This window comes from Convolutriloba macropyga, chromosome 1 (genome assembly GCF_964194025.1).
Source record: "Convolutriloba macropyga chromosome 1, txConMacr16.3, whole genome shotgun sequence".
NCBI lineage: Eukaryota > Metazoa > Xenacoelomorpha > Acoela > Convolutidae > Convolutriloba > Convolutriloba macropyga.
Genome location: NC_134468.1, coordinates 74,754,013 through 74,765,616, shown reverse-complemented (window position 1 = coordinate 74,765,616; position 11,604 = coordinate 74,754,013). Strand labels below are relative to the sequence as shown.

General features: G+C 33.1%; 1 protein-coding gene across 7 annotated transcripts in view; it reads right to left on the bottom strand.

Annotated features, from left to right (window-relative positions):
• Positions 1–719: 719 nt before the first annotated feature.
• Positions 720–11,604, bottom strand: part of LOC142351486 (uncharacterized) — a 68,896-nt gene continuing 58,011 nt past the window's right edge. For 6 of the 7 annotated variants that reach the window (XM_075403575.1, XM_075403532.1, XM_075403540.1 and 3 more), the window contains exons 2-3: positions 8,739–9,162; positions 720–1,144 (exon numbers count right to left, since the gene is read on the bottom strand). In XM_075403575.1, coding sequence (XP_075259690.1) covers positions 870–1,144; positions 8,739–8,958 — 495 coding nt within the window. In that variant the 5' untranslated portion in view covers positions 8,959–9,162 and the 3' untranslated portion in view covers positions 720–869. Of the gene's footprint in view, positions 1,145–8,738; positions 9,163–9,476; positions 9,545–11,604 lie in introns of those variants that run through there. The other variant, XM_075403583.1, reaches the window with a different exon arrangement.

The following is an 11,604-nucleotide window of genomic DNA, read 5'->3' as shown; positions in this document are numbered from 1 at the left end:
TATGAATAACATCAGTTACTGAAAAAAGCAGTTTTTCCAAATAAAAAATTAATTGGTTAAATGAATCGCTTTTTTTCCAGGCAGTGCTTCCTTTGGGGAAATGGACCAATTAGAACAAAAACAAATGTCAATCTAAGTCGGACAGACTTCAAAAAACTTTTTGAGCTAATCAACAGTAAGGATGAAGAGCGCGAAAAATTTATATTAATCTTATTTGTATGCGAAATATAAGAAAGGGCTTGACGTTGCTTGATAAATTTGTTGTTGTGTCCCCTCGAATTTGCATTTTTATGTTTTAGTTTAGTTTTGTTTGAAGAAACATTTTGTGGTTTTATCGCTGAAGGCAGAAAAACTATAGTTCAGGTATATTTCAGGTGCCTGCACACGTGAAATTCACCTGAACACGGAACCTGAACATCGAATTTACGTGAACCTTTTTAGAGTGTAAAAAGAACAATTTTTGCGTTTTATCAATTTTGAGTGTATTTGGCTAATATAATTGTCAAATCGCCCCTCACCCTCCCTCATAAAAATCAATGTATAGCAGGCTTTTTTGGGGTGATGGCAATAATGACACTTCTACAGAGGCACGAGAAGTTAAATTGAGCCATTTGAGTGCAATTTCTCAAAGTGAGAAGTTTTGTTCAGTCGTTTTGCGTTTAGTGTCTCAAATTAACATAAAATTATGCGTAGGGAACCTGTTTCATACAAAAATTGCATTAGGCAATAATTTCAAGTTGACATACAGTTTAAGTTAGTTATATCATTATGAAGATGCAACAACTCAAAATTGAACTTATGCTACAACTTTATGGCAACTTAATCGCTGGTTATGAACTGAATTCGGTTTCATCATAAGAGTAAGGGTCTCATTTCTCCCTCTCGAACACCGACTGGGGTTGCTGTAGATCAACAAGTTGGGGTCTGTCATTTTGGATGAATCTTCTGACCATGTACTGCAGAGGTCGTTCTGCCATTATGGCCTCTCTCTTACTCTGCAAATAATCGTCCTCGTGACCTCTCAGCCAATTGAGGTTGAGGTTCTGATCGTAGATGTGGTTGTTGTTATTGTTATTACTGTCGTCTGCTTTGGCGATTCGGTCCAGCAGGAATTCCGTATCGGGAGCTCGTTTGCCGAAACTTCCTAAAAAAGCGAGGAATTCTATCGACAAAGGTCAAATTTTCCACATAAGTTGCATGTATTCCAGCTCTACAATTTTTTAAACATGTTCCAAGGTTTTCAGTCATTTCATTCAAAACTATAAGAGGATTCAAAACTATAAGAGGATTCAAAACCTGACAGAATTAACATTCTTAACATAAATTTTGTAATAACCCAGCTTGAGGTATATCAAGCTAACATAGTCGCTACTTCATCAGAGCCTTTTGCCGGGGTTCTGGAGATAGTAGGTCCGAGTCCTCTAAGCTCTAATTCTTTAGCTGTATATGGAGTTAGCTAATATCACAGTTGGGTTGTTAAAATATTTTGAGAATGTTAATCACAAAAAACTTAGTTAGTTTTTTGATTTTATCAACTGACCTTATTATCACAAAAACGTAGCAGGCAGGCTGCAGGAATAGCTGCTGAACAGACTCGCTACAGTTAGTATATCAATATATCGTTCTCTATAACAACAGCTAGAGAACTGCATTGTCAATCTGATTGGAGTAACTTCACCAAAACTATCCAAAATGATACGTGACCTTCAAGAATCCCCGGCAAATTGTTTATGTCACTTTAGGGCTCCAAAATTGTTTCCTTGATTGGGTATCTGTTGACTCCGAACAAGGAATTAATGACAATATTTCAGGATAACTAAGAATGATCAATTGAAATAAATGATATCAAGCCAATTAAAGTAGTCAGAAAGAACATTTTATTGATAAAATTCTCAGAAAAAAAGAAATGAGCATTGGTCAAGCAAACCGTTTGGTTACTTCGGTGAAATGTGAAATTCACAGGAAACTTGAATGATGCACTCGAATTTTTTTCGCATGTCAAAGCTCTGTTCAAGCATAACATTAAAAAAGTTCAGAAATAGCATACAAGATTCAAGCTTCAAAACAATAACTTTATTTGTATTTTGTTTTTCCTAAAAACCTGACCCAAAATCTCAGGAAATAATTGTGAACACATTTGTGATTTTTTTTATTAAATCAATTTAGTTTTGCTTCTCTGCAATACTATTATCAACATAGGCAGCGAAGCATTTGAGATCAAAATTATTTTACATAGTGTGTTGCAGCTGTAATATTCATTTACTATTAAAGACCGATGCTTTTTCTGATCAAAAGAAATGCAAAAATTCAAGAAAAATTGAAGTGGAGGATGATCTATTGGTTGAAATATAACGACAAAGGATCTTCTTCAGCCAATTTGCCAGTTTTGGCCAGTTAATAGTTTTCATGCAAGAAAATAAGAATGGCATCAATGGGAAAGCAGTCACACCTAAATTTTTTCCAATGGATTTTTCACGTTTCCTAAACTTTGAGTTGTAATAGATGAGTACCAAAATTTAATTTGTTTGTATCGAGTAAAATGTGCGCTTTCTATCAAACAAATTGTGTTTATATCCGGCAAATTGTGATTCTTTTCAATTGTGTGGTTCTGCGATAAATAGTTGTTCATGATTCATTTTGCATGTTTTACATTGCTACGGATTGGAAAATTTCATGCAAATATTAATTGGCCAAAAACATTTGAACTTAAAAGATGACAATACACCATTTTACATTGTTTTGTGTCATGTTGAGTTTCGATGATTTTATTTTTAAACTAATATTGAGAGTTTTTCACCACTTTTCTTGAAATTTTAAATTCTCTTTAAACATTTTTGTTGACTTCGAATATCTTTGCTGCGAACGAACTGAAAAACAGTCTAAGTTAACCGACTCAGGTTCTTGCTGTGATAATGTTATTTATCGAGTCTTGTTGTCTTTTGTTAGAAATACAAAAAGAAAATCAAAGACGCAAGAGAAACCTTATATTATAATTTTAAGCAAATCCGTGTCGCAAATAGATAATTGTTCCGACCCACTTTAGTGGGGGATGAACTATATACTCAAATGGGTTTTTTTTGTTCAGACAATTTTGGCCGATCGATATAATCATCGTAGAGAGTTTTGAGTGGTATCATTAAAAAGCTCGATAGAATATGGAATTAAAAAGACTTTTTCAATTTTAGTTTTTTATAGGGAGTTATCGAGGTTTAAAGTTTTGTGAATATTTGATGTAATTCATCTGTTTTCATTCACATTTTAGGTATTTTTGACCTAATTTTCGTCAATTTTGCTAACATTTCTTCAAATTTTTTGCTATAGTGTTATTGATGTTATCTCTAAAGATAGAGGAGGTTTGCTGAATTCTTTGATCTGAGTTTTTTGGCTAGAATTTTAGAAAATTTTTTCAAAATTCGATTTTTTTTCGGGACCAAATTTATTTTTTTAGCATACTTATCTTAAATTTGCTGGACGTAGATAGCTTGAAACAGCGGCAATATTCTTTTTAAGCTGACAAACGAGCTAGTTCTACACCCACTGGCTTTGAGAGTCTTCTGGAATTCATAATTCGCCAGTTTTTTTGCAAATTAAAACTCGATAACTAAAAAAATGCATTTTTATTTTTGAAAAACTGAAAAATTTTGTTCAAAAATTGATCTATTTCGCAACCATTTGGAAAAAAGAGTATTTTGTAAGACGCCTAGTAACATCTGGGATGATCTTCATCTCGCCATGGATGCTCAGGAGAATGAATTTTTTATATTTTAATGAGGCGCGGCTTTTTTTTAAAATTTTTCGGCATGTAAAAGTTTTTTATGTAAACTTCTTTTACTTACAACAAATTCAAATCAGGGCTCAATGATTGACAGATACCATTCACAAACAATGAGGCCCAACGAGATTGTAACTTGGTTTGAGAATAAGCTCATAGTTTTTGTGGCTCTGACCAATTGTTTTCGTAAAAAAAATTTATCTTAACCTTGAATTTTACTTTCATTTGTTATCGTGTTTGCAGTTGAAAAACTTATTGTCCCCAGTCAAAGATCCAATCATTTCTTAGGTCATTTAAATCAAGCTAGACAATTCTTTCAGTTGTTATCTAATGTCTGTTTTGACATTGAATATAATTGTTTTAAGAAAATATCGGTTATTTTTTGAAATTTGCCAATATTTTTATCTTATTTCTCTCAACTTAGCGCACCAAAAAAAACCGATTTCGTTTGGGTTATAAATTAGTGTTTTCGATGGTCCTATGATCAACCAATTGTCTCCTTCTCTTTATACTACGCGTTTTCTTTCATTTTTTTTTATTTTTGAGCATAATTGTATATTTTATGAGTTCATTTTGTTTCCTTGTTAAATTATCATAATACTGACAAGACCAATTGAAAGAAAGCATAGTAGGGAAAACGCAAAAAAGCGTATCTGCATATGTTAATTGTTTTAGTTATATAGTTTCTGCTTTTTGGGCTGCGACACAGTTATCTCGCAAAATTTAAATGAATTTTTTTTTGTTTTTCCCCATTTTTGTCATTTTTTGGTGTATGCCATATAACCTGATAACAATAAGTCTCAACTGCTTTTCCAGGACATATAACACAACCTAGTTAAAGATTTCAGTTTATAGCTGTCTGTTTTAATGACTTTAAAACTGAAATAAGAAAATATATTTTTAAATGTATCCCTTTGCTTTCATTTACGTAGCCATGTAACTCGATCTCAATAACTAGAAGTGTCAAATACTTTTGTTGATCCATACATTTTTGCGCTTGGTTATACGTTGTGATCTATTGCTTCGATCATTAATTTCACAAAAAATTTTCGAGGTTTCTATACTGTTAAATTTTTGGGTTTCTCTTTTTGTCATCTCCTCGTAGTCGTCCTTTTATTAAGAAGGCTCGCTGATGTTAAAATGGAGAAAAAAGACAACTTACAGTTCTTGCAGGCGTCTTTTTATAATTATAGTGCCTTGAATAGTGTGATCTCGTAAAATCGTTTGAAGTATTGGCCTCTTTATATATTTGTTGTTATTTTGTGGGGTCGTGACTTAGTCTCATTATTAACAGGCCCAATTGGCTTCCTGAGGTATTGCAACTTAATTCATTGCTGTTTGTTGAAATTATAACCTGCTATGGTTTTTGAAAAAAAAATATTTGTTTTCAAAAAATATGTTTCGGTTTTTGAGCTTCGTCATTTTTATAAATAGTTTTTTGGTCAATTTGTAGCTTAGTCTCTGTAAAACGGGCCACAACCCGTTTTCAGTGAACTAAAATTTGATCTCTATAACAATTTTAGCTTCAAACATTTGTTTCTTGGCTTTGTTGCTACTGTTACTAAGAGATTTAGCAAAATAATTGAGATTTTTTTTACATTTTATAAGATTTTTTTTTATAATCTATAACAATGATTGTAGGTTCCATTGGCTTTGAAATTTTGCGCAATTGAACTTTTGATGATGACATGTCTAGGTTGCTTCCTACGGAGATAAAGGTTTACATTTTTGTTGGGATTTCAGTTAATATCTAATGACATAAATAACGGTAAAATTAATTGTTTTCAAAAATGGAAACGTATTTTTGAATTTCGCACCTTTTTGTTCTTTTTTGTCGACTTTTTAACCAGTCGCAGTGAGGACAGGTCTCATATTTTTCCTAATGAAGTATAGGTTAAATTGTTTTAATTAGGTTTTATCTGATGCGAGTTTGACTTTATGATTTTATTTATTATAGCCACCGAGTTTTGGTCCTAAATAGTGTTCGTTGTCTGATATTTTTTAATGTCCTTTCTAGTAGTCCTAATTTCAACGACGTTCATCGGCCCTCTAGGGTGGCATTATTGTATTCGGTTCTACTTTTTTCACCCCTATTCATTTAACCCCCTATCTTTTAACCTCGATTTATTCACCGCTCTATATTTTAACCCCTCTATCATTTCGCCCCTCTATCATTGCATCCCGCCAATTAGCAGTCGACTTTAAAGCATGTTTTGACATAATTAAGTGGATAAAATAATCCCAGTTTCGGTTCTGATAGTTTCATATCAAATACCACGGGCCACTGAGTCACGGCCATGGCCCGCGAGGCATGGTCAAATGATTATATTGCTAATTTAATAATCAGTATTTTAAAGAAAGATTAAAATCGGGGTAAAATGATAGAGGGGTTAAAGCATAGAGGGTTTAAATGATCGAGAGGTGAACAAATTGGGGTTAAAGGATAGGTGATTAAATGAATAGGGGTGAAAAAGCGGTACACGATTGTATTCCATTCGTTGTTTATTGTACGATATGTATGTTGTTGAAGGTTTTCTAACTCTTCATCATTTGGTAGCCAATTAACTCAGAAATGTGGATGAACGGGGTCGGAACCTTATGTGCGTACGCACATTACCGAGCCTCCTTGATGGTTTCGAGTTTTGTGCACCTAAAACTGATTATTAAAAAACAAATTTGAACCATTTGACATCAAACTAATCATTGCTTTAAAAAGATTGTTACCAGGCAATTAATTAATTTTCGAAAATTAGGAAGAGTAAAAAAAATTAAACAAAAGTCCGTATTTTTTTTTGAATGTTGCATCTATGAGATTACTGATATAGCACATCAACAATATAGAATTCCAATGATTTAGAATCCCAATTCAACAGATATATAAGACCTGTGTTAAAGAAAGAGCATATTGCTTATATTATTCCACAATCATAATGTTAGAGGATGTTGCAAGAAAACAGATAACATTCATAGAATCTAATAGTGAAGCGGTCAACATTGATAGTTAATAGAACTTAAAAATTTGCCATGTTCGTTGCCATATGCTGTTATTAACTAAGATGTTCGAAGTTTTCAGAATGTGTTGCAGAAATGCCCCTAAAACTATGAAGACAACTCATTGAAGGCTTTTGGAAAAACCACTATGTTTTATTTTTTTAATAGTCGCTGCTGAAAATTAATTAAATTCGCTTGATAAATAACGCAAAAATTTATTTCATTTTTTTAAGATTGATTCTAGTGGCCAAATCAGCAAAATTTACAAAACGCATCAGGTTGTATCATAATGCGTCTTTTCTGCAAGAAGAAATCTGTATAACGTATTGGATATCAATCAGAAAAGCTACACTTCCAGAATGTTTGCGAAAATTAATTTTTTTCGTGCAAAATTTCTTTTATAATTTTGTCTATAAGTCAACGAAAATAAAGGAAACAAAATGCCTGGACAGAAGATTTTTACGGGCGACGTTCTAAAAAGGAACAGAATAAAGAGGTCTAGTGAAAACAATCTATATAAAACAATTGAATCTCTTTTTTAGAAACATTGTTGTAATGTATTTAAAATATACCCCAGTTGCATGTCTAGTGACATTTATAGTTTATACATACAAAACGGTGGCCGCCGTATTGGCCGACAGGGTGTTTAGCCGACAACCAAAAAATGAGAAATTTAACCGACAATTTAAGTAAAATGAGCAATAAAGTTTATTCTGAAGCTTTGACTGGCCAATTTAAAACACTATTTCGTAAGCGGACAAATATAGCGCAGTTTTTTATCAACAAGTGTAATGAAGGTCTATCCGTGGTCGGACCGTATTCTACCGCATCTGGCCATGCCTCGCGGGTCATGGCCATGCCTCAGTGGCCCGTGGGACTTGATATGAATCTATCACAACCGAACAACTGATTTATGGACCAATTATGGATTTTTATTACCAATTATGATAAAACTGTCGGCTAAATTTCTCATTTTTTCCTTGTCGGCTAAACGCCCTGTCGGCCAATTTTCGTAGCACCATACAAAACTGAGGCCTCACAATTTGTCTTTTTGTTGCATTCTGGAAAGGGGCAAAAAAGAGCTCAGCAGGATTTTTTGAAAATTTATCTGTATTTTTAATTTTAGATTCCATTGATTCTGTCTCATTGTTTCATATCTTAAAACTTTTGTCCGCAGAAACATCCTTCAGAGAGGATTATATATAACTGCCTCTGATACTCGGATATCAGCTACATCCTTTCTTTTGCTGGTGGTCCGTTATATAAAATGTATTTTTATTATTTTTATTGAGTGTAATAGATAGAATGTATTTTTATTATTTTTATTAAGTGTAATATATGAAATGTATTTCAATGGCGATTAAGTGGAGACGACTTTATCAGGCAGAAATTTTTTTGAATATGAAGTGTTCCTTCGAAGGTCAATGTTACTTATTGCTCCAAAAAAGTTTTTCAATTTTGATGCTTTATTAAATTTTGAGATTATTTCTACATTTTTCCGGCAAAAAATGATATCGAATATAAGCGAAAGTTTACAGTCTATTTTTCAATGAATATTTTCCCGTTTCACATGCACCATATCTAAATTTTGAACATCTATAAACCATATTTTGACAGCCTGTGTATATTTTGACGGCAAGATCCATCTCGTGGCAACACAGGCCATTATCAGTGCAAAGTCAAAGTAAAGCATCATTTTTTCTATTAACGTTCAATTTTTCTTCAAATTTTACTTCTAAAGGAAAAGGATATGCATTGTTGGTCTATTTAATTCATTCGTTGAGCACTTAGAGCTAAATCTTTCACAAATATTTGTGGAAAAACGGTTCGCTTATGGTTCCTGAGTGCAATAACACAATTATGCAGTAAACTTCAATCCGGACTAACGGCGAGCAGTTTTTCCAGAAACTTTGGCGAAATATTTTGCTCTAAAGTGATTTTTTAAGCTTAACCGGTATGATATAGGCTGACTAACCTAGTGTATGTGAGCCCCCAAGCTGGTATGCGGTGACATTGGCCTGTCCCATAGAGGACAAAAGGGCGAATAGAAAGAGAGGAAGTAATAGAATCATCTGGGCTACTTTGGCACCCACCAGATCTCTGCAACTGCTTCTGGACTGCACTGGAAACAACGCTGCACCACCGGGTGAATGAGCCAGAGACACACAATTATATCTGTATCCCATTCTTACCATATATCTCTTACTCTTTCCAGCGATCAAAAGAAGATTTGAGCCAAAAATATGTCGAAATAGAGAGAGGTTTGATGAGATTTATCTTCGTTTATAAGGCTCAAGGCGGTCCTTTTACAATTAATTCGGTTCGGTTTGGTTGTATAAATGAGACAGAATCTGAAAGGCTTCCTTTTTTGTATCAGATGGCGCTGATCTGAAGGGTTTCTGAAATAGATAATAAAAAATATTGTAAATAAATTATAATAAGCTATAAACAGCTCTTCAAATGCTCATTTCATTCAATTTGTTCCCCACATTTTAGCATCTGATGCTCCAAATTTTTTTTTCTAAATTTGTCATACATATAATCGTCTTATCAATAACACATTCTCGAAAAAATCTTGCACCAACTCATAACTTTTTGCATTAAACTGAATGTAAATAAACTAATATAACCTAAAATTCATAAAATTTTATAACATAAAATTTTCGTAACCAAAGCGTGAACAATCCCGCAGCTCAGAAAAATGTGAACTCACCTTTAAATAAACAAAGTTATTTCACAGTTAATTCTGTGGATAATAAAAGTAGACTTATACTGGCAAATACAAAAAATATTTACGATAAAAATATAAACAAGCAGTACAAAATGAACAAGCTGCCAAAAATTGCAAGTGTAAAACGGGCAAAATGACGCCGGCCTTAATTGAATCGTAAGCCTTTGATCCGAAAAGAAATCGATAATCGCACAGACCGATTATTATGCTCCGTCGAGGATACGAAGGCTGGGTTTTTCCCACCAAAATAACCCAAATGTGGAATTTAGTCACGTCGTGTTACAAAAGTACACCGCCAATATAGCAAATATAACAGATCAGATACCCAGACTGTAATGTAAGTATGCACATCAAGTTATGAGATTTCGGAAATGTTTCCTCAGCCCTTGAACAAGATTTTTCATTGTATTACACTGTATATACACGATATGAAAAAACGAATGAGCAATTAAGTTTTACACTGAAAATGATTGTCGGCTAATAAGAGACGGGACCAAACATTACAGTGTGTATATAGAGGGGCTTGATTCTCATGACTCAGCGGGAAACTTATAAAGTGGCCCAAAAAAGTATCTGAGAAAGAGTTTTCTAGATAAACCCTTCAACGTGGCTGCAAACATATTCTCAAGTGAGGAACATGCAATTGTGTAAAAACAGACAAAAATTATCCAGAAATCCTTTTCAGGTTAATTGGAGACGTGAGGAGATTTATTTTTCATTCAATAAAAACTAACTCAGGCACATTACAATGATGATACACTACTATGGCATAGAATTGTACGCCATCTGTTATGTAAAACATACAAATTCATTTTTTGTATTTTATAGATTTTAAGAAACTAAGAGCTGATTTAACCATTAATTCACCTCAGCCTCTAATTTTTGGAAATTAGAATTCATTGCATTTTTTGCTATTTAAGGTAGCCAACTCTTTGAAAAAAGAAACAGAACCACATGCATTCTTAATTTAAAAAAATCGGTAAAAAACACCCAAAAATTACGGAATTATTATCGTGTAAAATTTCAGAAAAAATATCACAATCTTTATCATGTAAGATTTTATCATCTCGCCACAACAAGAATTCCGCTCTGTAAAAATTTGTATCGTCTAGCACCTGACAAATTTATCCTCTTGGGTCTTATGAATAAAAGCTCAAAAACTTTTACCGCTTCTCTCATAAGATCTTATGAGAGAAGCAGTACAGATGAGAACTGATATGATCCTTTTAGTTTTCTAATTTTCATAAAGAAACCACTTTGTTCAGAATAACTCTTATCTTATGAGGTTTTAGAAGACAAATATTTTGACACAAATAACAAGAATTTTCAAATGATTGATCTTCTTGGCAAAAATATTGTAAGACTTATAGCAAGAACCGAACTATTTTACCAATGGATGTTTAAATTTTCAAACACTTATTGCTCAGAGATGGAGCAAGTCCAATTTCTTCATTTACGCAGCTCAGATATCATAGTTTAAAGCCATAAAACTTTCGTTCTAAAGCTGCAGCAGCTCTAATAACAATCTACTAATAACATTCTTACGCACCATTTTGAGTACTATTTGGTCTACCCTCTTGCTTTAATTTCATGGGCGTTACACGATAAAAACCTTTTAATAAGGAGAAATTGTTTTAGCGTGAGATCTTAGAAGACAAGAATTTTATCGTGTGAGACACGATAAGTTTGAGTTATTATCTTAAAAAAACGTTCATAAAAATTTAATTTGTGTAGAATCCGATGAAATGTTTTATACAATACGTCGCCCCTTCCCACAAAATCGAGTATACGTAGTCGAATTTTATCGGGCATTATTGTGACTTATGTTTAAAGATTTGAGTTGTATGCGTGTTTCGAAACGAGTTACAGTACACTACTTTATTTCAAATTTGCATCAAAATTGGATTCATGTGAACTGACGTATCATAAAGCTTGTTTTTGGGTCTAGTGTGAAATTTGAGACAATAATTGGTCACTAATTTCCACATCATATGCCACTTGTTTCCACATTATAAACAAATCTTTCCAAGTGAAATTCGGACAATAGAGTTTTAGGCTAATTATTTTTCCAAAGTTTCGGAAACCGGTTACGTTTATCTCTGAATACTCG